This window comes from Nanorana parkeri, unplaced genomic scaffold, assembly GCF_000935625.1.
Source record: "Nanorana parkeri isolate BGI_ZX_2015 unplaced genomic scaffold, ASM93562v1 scaffold148, whole genome shotgun sequence".
Classification (NCBI taxonomy): Eukaryota; Metazoa; Chordata; class Amphibia; order Anura; family Dicroglossidae; genus Nanorana; species Nanorana parkeri.
Genome location: NW_017306416.1, coordinates 688,619 through 709,542, shown reverse-complemented (window position 1 = coordinate 709,542; position 20,924 = coordinate 688,619). Strand labels below are relative to the sequence as shown.

The 20,924-nt window shown below is 42.6% G+C and overlaps 1 protein-coding gene across 1 annotated transcript in view; it reads right to left on the bottom strand.

The window, feature by feature from the left end:
* Positions 1-20,924, bottom strand: part of LRP1B (LDL receptor related protein 1B) — a 1,026,358-nt gene that overhangs the window by 611,759 nt on the left and 393,675 nt on the right. Inside the window, exons 8-10 of the mRNA XM_018554232.1 lie at positions 7,835-8,057; positions 3,989-4,160; positions 910-1,053 (exon numbers count right to left, since the gene is read on the bottom strand). Of these exons, the coding sequence (XP_018409734.1) occupies positions 910-1,053; positions 3,989-4,160; positions 7,835-8,057 (539 nt within the window). The remainder of the gene's footprint in view (positions 1-909; positions 1,054-3,988; positions 4,161-7,834; positions 8,058-20,924) is intronic.

Sequence of the window (20,924 nt, the reverse complement as noted above, 5' to 3'; positions counted from 1 at the left end):
TGTGATGTGGGAAGCGGAGTAGGGGGGGGGGGGGGGGGGGGCTCCTGGCCATGTGATTACTGTGACAGCCAATTGCATGATTGGGAGTCTTCCTACTAAAGGCTTCTGACATTGAGATCCTCTTAAAGGGCCGGCTCCTGTTGGCAGAAATGTGTCTCCTGCAGAGAGACATTTTACTGGGGAATGTTAATGTGCAACTGAAGCCAAAGCCCTCCCAGGTCTTATCTTAAACTACAAAACAATTCATGCCTATGTTATGGAGATCAGGAGAGGGTAGGTGTTCAGTAGTCAAAGTGCAACTGAAGCCCGAACTTTTGTTTTTGTTTTGGATAGCATGGGGAGGAATTAAAACCCCTGTCAGGTTATTATTGCTTAATACAAATGTATCCCACACCTGTAACTTTCTATGCCAGCTCTTATTGAGGTTTTCAAGGATTTTATTGATGTCTGTGTCCACTTTATTTTTGTGTCCATGACCATTATCACTAAAAGTGAAAGAAAATCCCAAATGATGTCACCACAACGGGAATAGATGAGAAATCCTCCAATAGGGACTCTAGTTCTGGTGACCCTGCTGACCACCAAAAATGTCCCTTACTTTGGTGGGATTTCCTCTCATTTCCTGTTGTGGCTATTTGTTGCACGTATAGCCAAAAGCTTATTAACTCCCATCGAAGAGCTGAAAGTCAAAAATCCCTCCATAAAAATCTTCTCATGTCATAAATAATTAGAATTGGCTTCGCTGTTTTCTAAAGAACTTCTAGTTTATGGAAACTTTTTTCATGTTTTTCAGCGGCAGCAAATAGGCAAATGAGCAAATGGCAAAGGTAACTTGTCTTCCGAGTTGCAAAACCAACCAAAGGTCTGTTTCCTTCCTTATGTTCGCAAACGTGTGATTGTTCAACTTACTTTTGCAAGACCTTCCATCGATTGCCAGGCTGAATCCAGTCTTGCAGCGACAGGTCCGCGTTTTGTAGCTGGATCCGAGCAGACAGATGTGGGAGCAGCCCCCTGGCAAACCATCTGCGCTGATTTCACATGCGTGACTCCTGCCTGCAAGAAATCATGGCACAACATCAAGCGCAAATTGCTTTTTAAAATCAACATTATTTTCTTTAGCTTGAGAGACTCGCTGACAACAAAATGGATCTTATTTTACCACTGAATGACTCAACTGTTTATAATGAATTAAACATATTCACTTCAAGTAGCACACTGAATGTTTTAAGTTCACCTCTGGAGCTTACAAAAAAAATCTTTACATATGTATCTAAAGACAAAACTTTTTTTATGTTCTGGGAGGTTAGAACCCATACCAAGCTATATTGTTGGAGATTCACCATCTCTATACAGTATGTTCTGGTGACCATTGGAAAAGAAGTGGAATCTTCCAATGTGGACACTTGTTCTGTCTAAGATGGGATTTTTCTCTGGAGAGATTTCCCTGCTTCCTTTTGTGTCTACATAACAGGAAGTGAATGGATATCTCTCCAATGAAAACACATTTTTGCTCATATTATAGATGTAATTAGCTGACCACTGAGCTTAACATTAGGGATGTCCCAATACCACTTTTTTAAGACCAAGTACAAGTACTGCCCTCCATTTACTTGCCGATACCAATTACAGATACTTTTTCTTAAAGGGACAGGTAACATTTAAAAAAAAACAATAGACTAATGATTTTAGGCCAGTTTCTTTATGATTATGAAGAACTTTAATTTAAGACTGTTTCAGAACAATAAAACATTTAACCTATTCATGCTTTAAACCGCGATCGTGTTGGACCGCCCAGGCAGTATTGCGGCGTGAAACCATGCAATCTGCCTGGCACGATTGGGGTGCCATTAGAAAATAATAGCACTGGTGGCGCGATCGGCGGTGGTGTGCGATTCTGTGACCGCCCAGCCATCCGCTCGGTTTCGTGCACAATGACCTGCGGTCACGGATTGCACACCACCGCCGATCGCGCCACCAGTGCTATTATTTTCTAATGGCACCCCAATCGTGCCAGGCAGATTGCATGGTTTCACGCCGCAATACTGCCCTGCCTGTGCGGTTGCACACAATCGCGGTTGAAAACACTGCACGTTTATTCGCATGCAGATGATGGGGGCAGCGGGGCTGGTTTTCATTTTTTTTTCAACTTTTATTTACTTTAGGAAACATTTTAATTTCCATTTATTTTATTATTTTTACTTTATCACCTTTTTTACATTTTTACTTAGTTATTATTTTTTACTTATTTAGTGTATTATTTTTAAACAATTTTTTCACTTAACTTTATTGCTATCACACAGGGGATAACAAACCCCTGTGTGATATCATTTGGAGGTGACATGTACTCTTTATTGACCCTGTCACCTCCAACACAGGAGTTCTAGCACAGCACTGTGCTAGAGCTCCTGTGACAAGAACGAGCAGCGGCCGGGAACAGAGGCTGAGGGAGGTGACAGAGCCTGTCACAGTTCCACGTGTTCGGCTCTGTCCCCGCTCCACGCCCCCTACTCTCAGCGCTCCACCCCCCCTGCTGCTCTGTCACAGCTCCACGCCCCCTGCTCTCAGCGCTCCACCCTGGGGCATTTTCACAAGTACAAATGCCTTGCATCGGGACATACCTACTTAACATAATGGAAAATATCTATACCAGGGGTGAGCAATTAATTTTCTCAAAGGGTCACATGAGAAACTGGGACAGTTGTAGAGGGCCAACACATTACTGTGAAGGTGTGTAGGCACATTTGCACATACGTAAATTGTTTACAAAAATCTGATAGGGTAACTAATGTAGGGTGCACGCTGATAGATGCAACTTATAATTAATTGTCTCCATTATGTTGGTTGTCCCAATTCCCTGCTTTCATAATTAATGTACAAGAGCACTCTGATGTAAGGGGGCACTACGATGAGGACAACTAATAATTAGTTGTCCACATCAGAGTGTCCCTTTAAATTGATTGTCCCTTTAAATTGATTGTCCCCATCAATTGCCCCCATATTTTAATAGTTAATGCAAAGGGGCACTTTGATGGGGACAACCAATGTAAGGGGGCAACCTCCTGGGGACACTTAATTATTAGTTGTCCCTATGAGAGAGCCCCTTACATTGGTTGTGCATATCAAAGTGCCCCTTTATATAACTGTCCCCACATACCCTATTTTCCTTCTTTATTAGTAGGCCAGAGGCAGGAGCTGGAAGGTAGAGCAAGCTGCAGGAGAGTACATAAGAAGATACTCTTCCTTCCTCCTGTATTGCTGAGGACAGGGAACCCATTTGACATCACTGCTTGCTAGGACTGCCCAGCGGTCCTAGCAACCAATAACTGCAGAAGAAATTGACTCTTGGCATCATTGGTTGCTAGGATGCTAGCAGTCCTAGCAACCAATGACTGAAGTGAAGTGGGCCTGCTCTGGGTTATGACTTGCAGTGCATGCACCGGCCATAACCGAGTGCAGGCAGGGATCCCAACCTGAAAAACATAATTTCTGAGAGGTGCCCTTCTGATTTCAGGGAGGTGCCAGAGGTTTTCATGTGCCATGCGTTCCCGTGCGGCCGATCACATTGTGGCCAGGGGGCATGCATCACCACTCCTCCTCCCGCCCCAACACAAAATGAGATGGCTGCAATGCGATCCAGTGAGTTCTGGCATCAATCAGGCCGGAACGCACTATGGCTAGTGTGAACTAGCCCTAAGGGCTTATGTGCTTGGGTCCATAGCATCAGTCAGACATTATTTGCAGATGCTTCTAAGATAATTCAGAATTCATTGACATCTGTATTTGACCGGCACCTGAAAAACACATGACCTGCTTCAGACAGGTATTGCATTCCCATAGACTTGTGTAGGAATGCAAAACCCATATGACACAAACAAAAACCCATCGACAGAGGCCTTATATAGGAAACTTGGTTTATTACTACAAGTGCAACATACTGATGGTTTAACCTGCTCATTTTGTTGCGTTGGGTACTAGTCAAAGCTCTTACCGGTTGGTTGGGTGCGTTTATGATAAACCTTCAAACCACGGGCGCTCTCCATTGTTAATAAAGTCTGTATATCCGTATTGTTGAATCGGTTGATCTTTAGGACGTTGGCATTGTCCAGGTTGGTGGCGTACAAATAATTTTCGAATACGGATAAACTGTACACTTGACTGACCTTTAGAAAATAAAAATAAATGTAAGAACTTGCTAAACCAAACTAATAATCATTGATGCTTCAACATGGTAAACTAAGTAATGAGAAGTCTTATGAGTGGAATATTACAGCAAAAAAAGTTAAATACACAGCTGACATTTGCAGCCGGAGACAAAAAAACAAAGACAGACATTGCCAAGGGCACCGAGAGGAAAAGTGATATGTGTGCACTTGAGGTCTGCACTATATTTGGCATGTTTGATTAGGAGAGCGGGGGAAAACCAGGGGTACAGTCCACCAAGAAAGCAAAAATCAGGTTTTGACAGATGCAGAATAATTAAAGTGTATGTATAGGGATAGACAAACTCCAGCCCTCCAGCTGTGGGGAAACTACAAATCCAATAATGCATCTGTCTCTGGGAATCATGCCTCTGCCTGTCAGAATCTTGCAATGCCTACTGGTAATTATAGTTGCACCGCAGCTGGAGGGCCAGAGTTTGCCTATCCCTGGCATAGCCAAAACTTTTTTTTTGCTAGAGTAGAGAAAGGTTAAAACCTCTGCCAGGGTATTTTTTGGTGCATATGTACCACTGGGAGAATTTACCTTCAATTCCTGTTCCAGAGAGCAACAGGCAGTAGGAGGAAATCTCCCCAAGTGAGGGAAATTCCCCTCTTACACAGTTGTCCCATTACCTCTTCTTTTTGGTCACAACTTTACAAATTTGGATTTCCACATATTTTTTTTTCCTGATGACAATGGACATCAGTAAAAATAGAGAGGGGTGAATCTCCCCAATGGGAGCACAGATGGCCTTACCACCCCCAAAAAAAGGTCAAGATAAAAAATTTTTAAAAGAAAGGACTTATATATTGGCCTTTTTGCAAGCTGCTGGAACTTTATTTTTTATTTTTTTATTTTGATATCCTTTTTTTTCATATTTAGCATGGATTTATCACAGTCATGGGGAAAAAGAAAGTATGCCCTCTTTGAATTCTATGGTTTAAGTAGCAGTCGAAATTCGGACTAATTTTCGTAAATTCAGACATTCGGATGTATCCGAATTCCGAATGACAGATATAACGAATGCAAACGAATCCGAATTTCTGTTTCCGAAATTCGTTAGTGGTAGTTCGTTCGAACGTTCGTTTCATTTTCGTTTCTTATTCGTTCCGTTTGTTCGTTTGACCCGTTCGTTGGTAATGACCCACCTCTGGGAAAGCTGGCTCCATGCTGATTAGCTGGGAAGCCAGCTTTCTGGCCAATCAACATCAAGCCTGCTAAACAGCATGGAGCTAGCTTCTCAGCCGATCAGGAAGCCAGGCAGCGGGTAATTACCCGCCTCCCGGCTTCCTGATTGGCCCGGAAGCCGGCTCAATGTTGATTAGCTGGGATGCCATCTTCCTGTCTGATCAGCATTAAGCCAGCCAAACAGCATGGAGTCGGCTTCCTGGCCAACCAGTAAGCCGGGCCACAGGACCCATCTCCTGGCTTCCTGATTGGCCGGTAAGCCGGCTCCATGCTGAATGGCTGGGAAGCCAGCTTCCTGGTCAATCAGCATCGAGCCGGCCAAACAGCATGGAGGCGGCTTCTTAGGCTATTAAGAAGCCGGGCAGCGGATACTGACATGCTGTCCGGCTTCCTGATTGTCCAGGCGCCATGCTACCGAAAGTACCGCTATCGGTATTTGCTATCTGCGATTTCCGATATATAAGTATTGGTATTCGTACTCGATACCGAAAAACCGGTATTGGTGGATCCCTAATAAAAAACAAAGTTTTAGAAGTTTGATGGTGTGGAGCATTCAGGTATGTGTTAACACAATGCCAAGGAGGCAATACATCAGCAATGATCTTAGAGCAATTGTTAAAACCATAGAATTCAAAGAGGGTGTACTTTCTTTTGCACAAAACTGTATAAAAAGCACCAAAAATGGCCGTAATATGTGAAATCTGTCAGCCCGTAGCAGACACTGCTATTTCCATATGCTTGCATACCTGCACAGCTGCTGATAGCTGATGTCCTACCTGCAGAACAGGTACTCGAGAAACTCAAATTATTAAAAAAAAAGAAAATAATGGCAATATCATTTTTCAAAGCAAGTGAATTTACTGATTATTTTGTGCTCAGTTAAAGATCATTATTTCAAGCTGCCTTTAGCAAATTACAATTCTGAGAGCAGATCTCATTTAGCATATTCTCCCCTATCCTTTCCTAATGATCAGGTTTTCCAGAGTAATACATTTATAAAACAAACAGGATGTTTAGCTAATCTTCAAGAGGAAATTAGAAGCTTTGCGAACACCATGAGCCCTTGCTGGTGTTTATGCAACATTATTCTTATAAATAACTAAGGATCAAATCATGTAGCACTTGTACCCACATAAAACAAGCTTTATTTCATTTGTGTGCTACGCAGCTCTGACACACTTTATCTGGCTTAGACAGGGGCTGACAGGGTAGCCATAGGGGTTCCAATTTCGGCAAAATATGCCTCTGATGCCAGCATTGCTTTGTGCTGATCAGGCTATACAGAGTTTAAAGTGAACCTGCCACAAACCTCGGCAATTTAGACTGAGCCTATGGTGAAAAATGGATAAGTAGAGGAGATCTACAAGAACAATATATGCAGAGCAATTAATTTCTGTATAAAGTCTCAAAAATGCCTTCTGTAGCTGGAGCCCGCAATATACTGAGCTTTGGGTCACGGGAGGACGCTAGTATATGTCCTCCCGTGACCCTTAAAGGAGAACTATGAGGTGAGTGCTTTTCACTCACCTCATAGTTCTAGCCGACCTGTGACAATGAGACTGTCACTGGTCGGCTCAGTAGATCGGGAGGTGAGCGAACACATACCGGGTTCGCTCGCCTCTCGATCCTGTCACAGCTCTCTGCCGTGACAGGGGGAGGGGCTGGATTCCCCTCTCCCCGCTCCGATCTGCCAGCGCTGACTGGCGGAACGGACGGGGGAGGGGGCGGGTACAGCTGGCTCTGCCTCTAGATAGGCAGAGCCAGCTGTCACTCACGCAGCTGGGCGGATCCCGTCATCTAAGTCGGGATCCGCTCCGGCTGCGGCGTCTCAGTATACCGCGAGCTGTAGCTTGTGGTATACTGAGTTTAGGGTAACGGGAGGACGCTAGTTTGTGTCCTCCCATTACCCTAAGGAGAACTATGGGGAAAAACACTGACCCCTATAGTTCTCTTTTAAGAGAACTATGGGGAAAAACACTTGCCCCATAGTTCTCTTTTAACTTTCTAGATGTTTGTTTGGAGCCAGATTATACATAGGACTCTACAGGCAGACTATGGGACAGTTTTTTCTTGCTATTGTTATGCATTAACATACAAAGTAGTACCACCCGAGCCTTGAGATCTTTAACCCTTTGTTAGGACAGATAGTCCTGCTCATCTAGTTCACAAGTGACAATGAAATCTGCCAGCACAGAACAGACAGGGTTAAATATTTGAGGCAAAACCCCAACTTCCCCAAAAGGTAGAATTGAGCAGGATTTTTCAGTCCTGGAGTTTGCAGAAAGAGCATCTAAAAATGTAAGCTATCATTTTCTATTTATTTATTTTTTTCAAAAGTTATGAAAATGGAAACATGTAACAAATATAACATATGTGTTATCTCAATATGACTGCAAAAGTGGAAATGTGTTTTAAGTTTTCTTTTCTCAGCCATAGTTTAGATTACCTCCTTCCCATGTAATATAGTGTGTCTGTTCCTTCCTTCATAATCAGCCACTTCTATGTAATCCAGGTAAACGTCCGCCCAATAAACAAACCGATTAACAAGATCCAGGGTGAGAGCAGTCGGCTGTTCGATTTTAGTGAGAATAATCCGAGTTCTGTTCCCTCCATCCAGATCACACCTTTCCACCTTAGCCACATTCCCATAATCCGTGAAGAAGAGCTTCCTGTTGGAAGAGATTTGTAAACATTTGTAACATAGTATAGAAAAGCAACACATGCATTCTCTTCTGTGTTAATAGATGAACTTCAGACAATGCAGTTGAATTACATGCATGTACTATGTATTTCTATATACAGTATGTACTACTGCATGTATGTGAAGTATCCTCAGCCAGGCTTGTGATCGAGGCATCAATGCCACACAGCACGGCCAGTATGCTGATACCATTTTCTCTATTACCGCTCAAGAATACAGGGGTGTCACCTCTTGGTCCTTGTTTATGATTCACATACCTCTGCCATACTACATACCCAGGACATCACTTTTTCCTGTTGCAGCTTTTTGTGTTAGCTGGCTGCCCATTGGACAGTGAAACAATTCACATGCATGTAGGTCAACTTTGTATTTAGCTATTAGACCTTTTATTAACTGAACAGACCCTTTATAAGCAGATCAGGCACAATTTACTAAGACCCCACTCAGACCCCATTCACACTGAGCTGCAACAAAATAAGTGCTCTTTCAGCGCTGATTTGAGCAGAGCAACTTTGAGCTACAGTGCACATTTTGACGCACTACGTAGCACTTCTTTTCGCATTTTACCACAGGGAGTTTGTAGCTGCTACATTGGGCTGTATCCAATCAAAAGGGGTCTTTTATGTGACATAATTCCTCTTCCTGTTTCCTGCTTATATTTCTGTGCAAAAGTGAAACTTCTGGTAATGTGCGACATTGAGCTACACCATTGAAGTCTATTGGGCCAAATTACACGAAATCCGCCGAAAAATAGGTCATGTTCAAGCGACAAGCTTGAGCTACAAGCTACAGGCGACATTGAGCTGTGAGATGTGAACAGCTCCATTGAAATGCATGGAAGAGCTACATTGAGCTTCATGTTTGAGAGATTTTTGAGCGGAAATTGCGCTACAAAACGCTCAGTGAGAATGTGGTCTGAGGACTGGTGCACACCTAGTCGACACCCCACCGTGTGGCAATCGTGCATGATTCCGTGCGGCAGGAGTTGCCCAGGTGTGCACCGATCGCGCTGTGGGTGCCATTATTCTTCAATGGCTCCCCAGTCGCGCTGGGCAGACCATGCGGTTTCCTTTTGCGATTCCGCCCGTGCTTCTGAACACGATCGCAGACGCTGTACCTTTTTTCTGCGATAGATGACGTGCGGCTGTTCAGAAGAACAGGCGGATCCACTCGGTGCGACTGAGGAGCCATTGGAAAATAATGGCACCCATAGCGCGATTGGTGCACACCTGGGCGACTCCTGACCGGGCGGCAATCCGCGCAGAATCGTGCATGATTGCCGCACGGTGGGGTGTCGCCTAGGTGTGCACCAGCCCTAAGTTCTGATTAGCAATGGCCTCCAAACAAACAGCTGATATAAATATAACTCACTGCATCAAAACATATGTGTTTTGCAGTTATAAATTAAAGTGTATCTCTAGCCAAAAGGTTTTGGCTGGAGATACACTTTAGTGAATTGGATGGGTTGCCTCGTGTTAGAATTCGAAATGTGTCATAACTTCTAAAAATGATGTTTCTCTACAGAAAACATTTACCACAAAATACATTTGTGACAATAGCTATAGATCTCATTTTAAATTAAATGTGTGCTAAATGTGCGCCTAAATGTGTTAGTTGTGTTATCTGTCAGCAGATTTGTAATTCTGTCCAGTCACGTTTGTGATTCATTCCCTTCTGCCAGACAACACAGCCAGGTGGGTGACTTCATTTTCTCAGAGTTAAAGTAGAACTGACTCCATACCTTTTTTCATAATTTGGACTGAGTAAGTGACGGTTATAACCCGCCAACTTTTCATTTACCTTCTGTGTTGGGGAGATTTCCTTTTACTTCCTGTTTAATAACAAGAACAGGAAGTGAGAAAAAACCCCTACAAAGATAGGGAGATCCCTGGTGGTCAGCAGGGTCTCCAGAACCAGTATCCCCATTGGTAAAGATCCCATCTGTTCCTATTGTTCTGATGACAGCCAAAAATTTGGGATTTGGGATAACATTCACCAGGGCACAAAGAGAGGGTGAATCTTACTAATGGGAACACAGAAAACAACAAAAACCTCACAGTGCTTCTAATCCCTCTCCACTCCATCTAAAACGAAAAAAGATAAAATGTTATGGCTTCAGTTGCATTAAGGAAAACAGTGGTGTCACCAACCCACCCTCAGTCTGCTGATTGGACAAAGAAAGAGAAGCAACACACTAAAGAAGGACACTGTAATATATAACAACCTCCCCTTAAATGTGGTGGCTGCATTCGTTTTCTTTTTTCAGGTTTTTTTACACGATCTGATCCTGCCAGTAACACTTCCTGTCCTAGATTGACAACACTCACTTACTGTATCTATGGAGCATCAGTGTTGTCACTTTAGGACAGGACTAAATAATACCCCCTCCTGATCTCCATAACATAAAAGCAAAGTGTTCACAGAGCGGAGGGGGAGCAAGGTTGAAGGGAGAGGTGTAAGAACCAGCTGGGATCATGGTTTGGGGGAGTATAACTTTTTTTTTAGCTCCCTAGATAAAAAAAAATACTTAACCCTTGTTCTGCTTTAAAAGAGAACTATGGGATATGTAAGTGTTTTCCCCATAGTTCTCTTAAGGGTCACAGGAGGACATATACTAGCATCCTCCCGTGACCCAAAGCTCTGTATATCACGGGCTACAGCTCTCGGTATACTGAGACCGCCGAAGCCGGGACGGATCCCAACATTACTGTCGAGCTGCGTGGGTGACAGAGGGTTCTGCCTATCTAGAGGCAGAGCCAACTGTACCCGCTCCCACCCCCATCTGTTCCTCCAGTCAGCAATGAAGGATCGGAGCGGGGAGGGGGAATCCTTGCAGAGAGAGATGACTGACAGTCACGGCTCTCTGCAGGGAGATGATCGAGAAGTGAGCGAGCGGCGGTATGCGTTCGCTCACTTCCCGATCTATTGAGCCAACGTTTAGTGACATTTTCATCGTCACACGTCAGCTTGAACTATGAGGATGAGTGATTTTCACTAGCCTCATAGTTTTCCTTTAAGCAATCTTATCAACCTTGACCAGTTTGCCCCTGTGAACTACAGAACCCTTTCCCCTTATTTTATGGAGATGAGGAGAAAGGTGTTATGTAGTCCTGTCCTAGGGTGACAACGCTGCAAGGGTAAATATTTGGATTGGCCAGAGTTCTGCTTTAAGCAATGTTATCAACTTTGGCCAGTTTGCCCCTGTGAACTACAGAATACTTGCCTCTTATTTTATGGAGATGAGGAAGAGATTGTTATGTACTCCTGTCCCACAAACCTACAAGGGTTAAGATTCGATTTGCCCAGAGTCCTGCTTTAAGATAAAACCGCAGAATGCACAGGAAGTGAAGAGCTCACTGGATTACTGGAGGGACCAACAGGTATTTTTTTGCACCTGCAACAAAGCATTTTTCATTGTTTTTCTACTTTTTCAAAGTTCATTGTTGGGATTTACATATACAGTACTTTAGATGTTGTTTTATTTACATCTGCCTGGGTTCAGCAACAACGTAAGAGGATACATGTTATATAACAAGGTGACTCAAACGTGAACCTCAGCTAGGTTAATCACATGCAAACGGCTTGCTTGTGCGCACGCTAGATAAGTCCTCTAGAGGCGGTCGTCGGCGCGCTTTGTTGCCTGTGTGCGCCTTATGCAACATTATAAAGTGTTGTTAAAAGGAACTGCACCACGCTCGCATAAAACAAAGAAGATTGATTGTCTGCAACCCTCGGCACTTAAGAGGTTTCGCACAGCGATGCATTAGCAGTACTTAAACCGGTAAAACCCCAGCTCACCCATATCTCAAAGAACATATTGTTGTTCTTCGCAGATTATATAATCTGTAAATGGCCTCGGCGGATTCAAAACTTTACACGCTGCCATAAATGCTGCAGCGCAAATCTAAAAACAATTTAAGAAATCAGAGGAAGTAAATCTCAGCCTTTAAAACACAATTATGTTTTACTTAAAAATGTACTTTACTTTTCCAATCAATGTAGACCTGGAAAACACATGGTGGATCGCATGCTGGGCAGGGAATAGTCACGGCAGGAATGTTTACTCAGTTTAAGGAGTTACTGTTAAATCAAAGCTAAACTCTGGGCACAAAAATGTTCATACATATGTATTTCCTCAGTCACAAAAGGATATAAATCCACTTTGTGTGCACCAGATGCCTTTCCAAATACAGTTATCACCTTGTAAAGGAGCAGTGACATCATCACTTTGGTGTAAGCAGCCTCTGTATGCTAGACACCTGGTCCATGGATGGTATTGGTAAATTATTTTGAGCTGTCAGAACCGAGTCTTGGTATGTGTAGAGTAGTTAAAGACAGACCCAGAGAGACTAAACGCAGGGACTACATGACTGGGGGGAGGAATAGTCCCTGTAGAAGGGGTTAAAAAATAACATGGTAATTAGCTGTTCTTATCTGATTGGAAGTTGGGGTCAGGTGTCTGGGAGGAGCCACATGGGTTGGAACTGCAAGGGCTAAGGGGCGTTCTTTCTGGAAAATTGAAGGAGGAATCAGGTTGTCCCACCCGTCCTCCCTGAATTTTGTGGTTTACCTTGGTTGCAAGGTTCTTTTCATGTCACGGCAGCTTGATGGGTTAAGGGGTCTTTGGGGGGGGTCTGAAAATCGGAGTCAATTACACAAATGGGAGGGGGCATCAGCTGGTATGGGTGCTTCCCCCTGTTGGTGGCAGTATTTGTAGGGGGGCCTGGCCCCTTGGAACTTGGGAGCAGTGACTGTCCTCATGTTGGTTGGGGTTCATCTGGGGGCATAGGAGGAGTTTTTAGGACAGGCCTTATTTGGGCTGTTGGGCACCCAAAGACCCCTTCTCAGATCAACAGTTGTTAATTAGTAGTTATTGTTAAAGTTGGTTTGTTTAATAAAAGGGCTGCTGAGGCTGTTAAAATCCATGTTGTGCAGTTTGTGTGTTTATTGGAGTTTTTAACAGAGGGATGGAATATTGGGGGTATATTGGAGGTCATCGGCCAGTTTTCTTTCTTTGTGCAATCTGATATAGTGGGAGGGCTCACTGCTTGGACTACCTTGTTTAGTGTGTGTTGTAGTTTCTTTGGTAGATTCCTATATAGCAGCAGTGATACTCAGCTCTCTTTCACCTCCTAGAGCCTTTGTTCTCAACTGGTGGGTCATGACCCAAAAGTGGGTCACCACATCCCTTCCACTTTTCTAGGTGAGAGGCTACTCAGCCTCCCCCTAGCGCAGCACTGTCAGTTCTCATGCCAAGCAGCCATTCAAAATATGCTGCACGGTGCAGAGTGCAAGCTTGAGGTGGGGGTGGGATGGGGCTGTAGTGAGAGAGCTCCATCCAGACAAGCATTGCTTACACCGCCCTGTAGAGTTGCCTGGAGCAGAGTGACATCACATTCTGTTTCCCAGCACCTCTACAGGGCACATGAGGGAGCTGTACAACTAATGCACATATGGATGGAGCTTCGTCACAACACAGCAGCCCACACTAGACCCCAGGCTGAGGATCCACTCCAGTTCTTAGGGAGAATTGGGTGGATCTTAAAAAAAGAACAAAAATGATTTTTTTTTGGAGTGTGTATGTTTGGCTGAGAATGTCTGTGAGTGTGTGAGATTGTGTCTGTGGTTGTGTGTGTCTGTCAGTGTTTTTAAGGGCGATTAACGCACCTCACCACGCAATCACACCTGCCGTGCATTCTGCTGTGGGAGGTGTGTTGCATTGCTATCCCACAGTGCGATCACCCGCACTGGAATGCAAGATACCGCAATGCCATGCGTTCCAGTGCGGTGTGACTTGGGTCACAACTTAATGACCAAGGACATATGTGGGTCCTGAGGTTACACAGGTTGAGAACCACTGTCCTAGAGCATACAGTAAGTATGTATACTTTGATGTCTAGCTGCCCCCATCTTAATAAAAGAGCTTTGAGTCAGATGACTGGCGTAGGTCTTTTCTTTTACTACAGATCACTCCAGTGATACCTTTGTGGTGGTGGTGCATTGCTGCTTCCCCGAGGTGGTCAAAATTGTTATCTTTGACATAATAGTATTTACTCTGTGCTGACGTATTTTGCTTGTATATGCTTTTATGCTTTTTCTTCAGTTTTGAACTTTCTCAACCCATCCACCCCCTTAGGAAGCCCACAAGGACAACACGTGTTGGGAACCTCACGGACACTCCAAAGCTATACCATATTTAATGGATTGCATATACTGACCATAATAAGCAAATGTTGATACTGTAATTGGGTATCAGGTGTTTCCACCTTTTTGGGGGTCTGTGTTTGGACAATGTGGTTGGGGCAATATGAGACTACCGTTTTTATGCTTATGGAATTGTATATATGTATACTAAAATTGAGATAATCTTTATTCTAAATGTATGTAATACTAATTTTTGCACCTTAAAAGCCCCACTATATTTTCTTCCAAATTGTAGCCTGTGTAGAGTAAACTATTGGTGCTATATAAATCCTGTATAATAATAATAATAATAATACAGGCTGCCTGCAGAAAACTACAGGAGGAGGTGAATACAAAACCAGTCACCCTGTACAAGGAGAGAAAGACAGTGGCAGTGACAGGTCTTGATAACAGGAGCTGCTGTTGTGCTGCCACAGTCACTGTGGCAGCACACTGCCATGTATTCATCACATATCATTATGTTATGGTATATTCCTGACAACTAGTGGTAGATTAGCATTACTACAGCTTCTGTATTCTTGGAATCTTCCACCATTTCACTGGTGCTGTTTTGTGAGAATTAGTACAGTCTTCCAGCCTCTGCTCCCCAATTTATTTTTAAGTCCTCCCTCACTGTGTTAAGAGGATGGTGTTAAACAGCTTCCAGATATAAATGTCTTTCCACCACTAAGAATGACAAGGAATCCCATCCTCTGTGTTTTTAAACCTGAATGGACTACAGTGGATTCTACTCTGAGTCTTTGGGTGAGTTGGACCCTTCCTGTGGACACCATCAGCTAGGTAGGCCATCATACTATCCATACAGATGAGTCTCAGGATGAATGTTCAAATACATAAATCAGTGGTTGAGGCAGAACAACTGTACAAAGCAAAGTCTCACACTGGATTAAACAGATCTGGGAGAAATACACAAAGCTCACCAAGATTAAAGAAAGAATACACATGACTCTTGTATTTAGATAATAATTGCATATCCCGGAGTTCAGCTTTAAAGATAAAATCACTGGATGTAAAAAATCATGTGGTCTAATATGCAATAAACATTTGGTAAAGGGCCCATTTAGACACAAGGTACATAATAAATCAAACTTTTTGTTGTTGTTGTTGTTGTTAGATTTTAAAAAAAACATTATACTAGGCAAAGAATAATGAAAGTACCATGGAAGGTTATTTTTCACCCTGAAAACCCTACAAAAAATGACTTTCTGAAAGGTGATAATTGCATAGGGAAAGACATGCTCCTCTCTTCCTATACTGCATGTGACAATACTTAAGCCTGGTGACTGGGTACTCATGCACCAAACTCTGTTTTGTTAGAAGCAGGAAGGTGTATACATGTGATCAGGGGTGTCCCTAGACTTTTTGCACACTTTTTGCCTATTATCGTGTGTGTGTGTGTGTGGGGGGGGGGGGGGGGGAGTTAGTTTAGGTGCTTGTGGTGCATGTTACAGGAGAGGGGTAGGCTGGGGGTTAGGGTTAGAGAGGTAAAGTGTCAGACTGCGGTGGCAGGGTAGAGTTAATAAAGTAGAAGTAGGCACCCACTGGTGTTTGCTACAAGGATTCTCCATTGCTCTCTTGAATTACATGCATCACATTTTGCACTGTATAGTCACTGTAATGTCCAGGGAACAGGGTCATTGTCATCAGCAATTCTATAGTCCTTAATGATACAGTGTTGGACTTGTGTTATCTCCACACCCATACAGATTTTCTATGTTTGATGTGGCCCAAGCCCCCCAACCCCCCTATCCCAACCCTAAATGGGGACCTCTGCCAACCCTAGGCTCCATCACAGCCATGTGGGCTGCTATGACTATTACTACACCACTGATGATCTGAAAGGAGTTCATGTGAAATGGGGAGAAATTTAAAGTTGTCCTGTTTTTGAGGGTGTCAAATGTTAGCAGATATGAGGATACATATATATAATTTTTGAGGTATAAGGAACTGTGAAGCCCTTGAGATCAATGGTAATAGGAATAGCAATGTAAAAGTGCCTTAAGGGGGTGGATGATTGAAATCCAGCCCTGACCTAGATCACACTGATGTGAGGCCAACTCAGATGTCAGCTAAATACATTTCATTTCAGAATATCTCATGGAGCTCTCTCATATTCTGCAAATCGGCACCAATGAAGCATAAAGTTAAATACAATGCAATTACTTCAAAAAATAATGACGGTTGCCATTTCAAACATTTGAAAAATAATTATGGATTTCTTGCTAAAAAGGAAGTATTTTTCCCCTCTTATGCAGCCAACAAAACAACCTTGATGCATATGATTTAAATGTGCATAGATCCCCATTCTGTTCTCCTCATAATTGCAGAGTATATTTCTTTCACATCTGAAATAAAATGATTAAAGCTTTGAAAAGTAATCCTCCAAACTGCTTTCCTCAACACTTATCACATTTATTCTTGCTTAGTGTGGTGCTCTGTCTAAATATAATTCAGTGCACTTCATATTAAGCTGTATAATCAGCTTGAGAAATTTAGCACTTTTCGAAAACCAGAAGTATTTTTGGAAATCCTTCTAAATAAGGAAGAAGTTTATTTTATTTTTTTACTTTTTTTTTATTTTAAAAATATAATTAACATTATTGTGTACAATTAATTACAATAAAAGGGATGGCCCTTTGAAACCAAAAAGGAGTTGTTTTTGTCAATATGACTTCAGTAAAATTAAACCTGATAAGTTGTATGGTAATCAGTTTACTTCAAAAGACAAACCCCGAGATAATGAGAAGAGGGGAGGATTAGTGCCTGGAGAAGGGGTTAAATAAAGCATGGATTAGTTGATCTTACCTGAATAGAGGTTGGGGTCAGGTGTCGGGGAGGAGATGCAAGAGCCAATCGGTGTTCTTTCCGGAAAGTCAAGGGAGGAAGCAGGTTGTCTCGCCCACCCTTATTTGTTATTTATATTTATTATTTTTGATTATTACTTTTGGTAACTGTTAATTGTTGTTTTGGTTAATAAAGGGCTGCTGTGGCCATTTAAAACCATGTCGCTCAGTCCGTGTGTTTATTGCAGGGTGGTTAACGGAGGAACATATTTGACAAATGCAGCAGTCATGGCATTCAACTGATGCACACTGCAGCAAAAACTGAGAGTGGCTAAATTGTTTAAATTGGGCATAGATAAAATACATTACCCTCCCAGCTATGGTATTAAAACTTTTAATGCTTGCTAAGCTGGAACTTTTGGTAATAGGGGTTGAATGCTGGCCCTGTGAGATGTGGGTATTTCTCACCCATGCATCAATAGTAGCCAGACACTCTGTACCAGTTCTATGGGAAAAAAGAGACTCCCCTACATAAACATCTCTGAATCGAGCTCTTAATACCTATTCCACCTTCCAACTCCTTTTTGCTAACACACACTACCAATAGACTACCAATGGACCCAGCCTTTGGTTGGACAGTGAAAGGGGAAGCAGCACAGTGATGAGTTAATCTCTCTGTCACTCTGCTCCCACGCTTATCAGCATGCTTCTTAGCCGTACATAAACTAATGATCCCAGAAAGACTGATACCAGGTCAAACACCTGCTTGAATTTGAAAAATGCATTTAATGATGTATTAATCAATACAGAGCTTCATTAACTTTTGTCTTTTGTTTATGCCTAGAATTCAGCTTCAGGTTCTTCTAATAATATCTGGGCAGGAAAACATTTGACAACACATGCAGCAAATTGGTTACAGAGATATTAAAACAAGAAGTTGGTCAAAAGTGTGCAGGCTTACAGATTCAGTGAGAATATATAAGTATGCAGAGAGTTGTAAAACATCCTTTCTGTCTAATTGTATACCCATCAAGGCCACATAGTCCATGTCCCAATGGAATCTCGGTATGTACAAGTATATTTATGATGTGAAGTAATGTCAACACTTATAAATTGTCTCACTGCTCTTTTGGTGGGTATAACATATCCCTTAAGGTAATTCCCTTTTTTTCCTGTAAGATAACAAAATGGATGTGGATTTCTTAAAGTACTACATGAATTTCAATGCACATGATGTAACTGTGATCAGGCTCATTGGGAGTAGGGGATCCACGTGGAAATGTCCTCCTACTCCAACCACTGCCCTTCTGAAATAAAACAAGACATCCATGATACTCTCAGAGCTGTTCTCTGTTCTTTACTTCTTCCCTGTATAATCCCACTGCTGCCTTCCTTCCTAAAGCGTCTCAGAGTGCCACAGTTTGTCCTCTTTCCTTGATCTGTTTCTCTATCCACAGAGGTATTCAAAATCGGTACAACTGCAGAGAATAAAAGAGGCCTGGTTATTAATCATTCTCTATGGTGCATTCTATATACAGAAGGAAAGACATTGTTGGAATCAGCTGAATCAAACCAGAAAAAAAAAATTAGGGCTGCTGAGACAAATGGAAGAAAAGCTGACCGCACACTGGATTCTGCAGGAATAGTTCATTGAAGTTCATCACATCAATGAAGTACATCAATGAAGTTCTGCTCGAGGTCTGTCCCTTCTGACACATTTAACCCAATCATGGGTTCATCCTAACTAAGGACTACGGGCTAAGCCTATATTTGGGTGAAACACATCAGAGGGCGGACTTGGGCAGGAAACAGGCGATATGGCACAAGCTTTCAGAAGAATCCAATGTGCGGCCAGCTTTTGTATGGGCACTGGAAGCACATCCCACTGGAGCTGGGATGTGCTTCCAGTGGCAGGAACCCAGCTCATTCCTTCCCCGAACCATGGAAGAGCAGTGCTGTTTTGTGTGTTCTCCTTAGGGCTTCTGAAGCTATATTTCTGTTGCCACTTTAAGTATCATGTCCTCAATAGATACTGAAACTCTGTTCACATCACTCTTATATGCCTTAGCCAGTATAAATAAGTGTACTCTGCATGCACAGTCTTGTTTGGCAGGGCAGGAGACCTCATTTTTCTCTGCTGCAGTTCAGTAACACTTATAGGTCATTACCGGACTCCCGAGTTCCTGATTGGCCAGAAAGCTGGCTCCACGTTGTTTGGCCGGCTCAGTGCTGATTTGCTGGGAAGCCGGTTCGTTCCATGTTGCCCTACGACACTGCATTTGCCTGCCCAAATACTCGGCACTCTAGTATCGGTGTCTGTGCATCCTTAATATATATACACAGGTGAAACTCGAATAATTAGAATATCGTGCAAAGTTCATTTATTTCACTAATGCAACTTAAAAGGTGAAACTAATATATGAGATAGACTCATTACATGCAAAGCAAGATAGTTCAAGCCGTGATTTGTCATAATTGTGATGATTATTGCTTACAGCTCATGAAAACCCCAAGAACCCCAAATCCACAACCTCAAAAAAGTAGATTATTACATGCAATCAATAAAACAAGGATTGTACATAGAACAATATCGGACCTCTGAAAAGTACAAGCATGCATATGTACTCAGTACTTGGTTTGGGCCCCTTTTGCAGCAATTACTGCAATTACTTTTGCACGATATTCTAATTATTCGAGTTTCACCTGTATATATATATATATATATATATATACACTGAGTGGCCAGATTATTATGACCACCTGACGTTTGTAGGCAAATTAGCTATAATTTTTGCGCTGAAGTTGCAAGAGGGCCAGGCCATTATAAATTGGGAAGCAGGTCGTTTACCACGACAGTAGAAGTGATTTTTTTTCTGAAGATACGGGGAAACAACGCGATTTAACAAGCTTTGAACGTGGGATGATTGTTGGTGCTCGGAGCCATGGAGCGAGTATCAGCAAAACAGCAGAATTTGTCAAATGTTCAAGAGCAGCTGTTGTTAAAGTGTTTAAAGACTGGACTGACTGTTCGAACACCTTTGCTGTCTGCAGGTAACAAGATAAAACGTCTCCAATTCGCACAGGAACACCATGTTTGGACAGTCGAGCATTGGAAAAAAGTAATGTGGTCCGACGAATCACGTTTCCAGTTGCATCATGCAGATGGCAGAGTGAGAATTTGGCGGGAACAGCATGAAAGCACGCACCCCACATGCATGAGTACAACCCTTCAAGTTATATATATGCTGTATATTCTCTGAAAAAGAACCATTTCATATTCCCTTAAAAAACTAATCAATTAGGTACACATAAGTCACAATGGACTTCAATTCTCCCTGCTCACATTTAAATTACCATCTTATGACAGTTCCACCTATTGCTTCCCGCTAATTTATGCACATATCTTGCTTTATTTAAATTGACCATGAACGTTCCTCATTCACCTTCATATAAATGCTCAGATCGGAATATAGTGGAAGACGCTGAGAAAAAAAGGCAAAGCTTCATGAATTGCTCAATGGAGCTAAAATAAAAGCATTAGTTCTACGAAAGAAGAGCCGATTTCTCCGTTCGCTATTGTCTGTATGGGCGAGCGCATAATCAGACTCTGCAAAACAGGTTGTTTTGTGGAGAAAATTGCATTACTGATGAATTAAACACTTGGTCCCTTGTACAGGCTTCAAACCACATTAAACCCAATAAAAGCTGATTTATTTTAACCGTTTCCCCTCGGTGGAAGGCTGCGGTGGATCCTCTAGGCACCGAGATAATCCAAGACTAATTTGTAAGAGTGGCTTGATAACAATATATCTGCTGTATGTCAAATACTTTATAGATTGCAGGCGTCC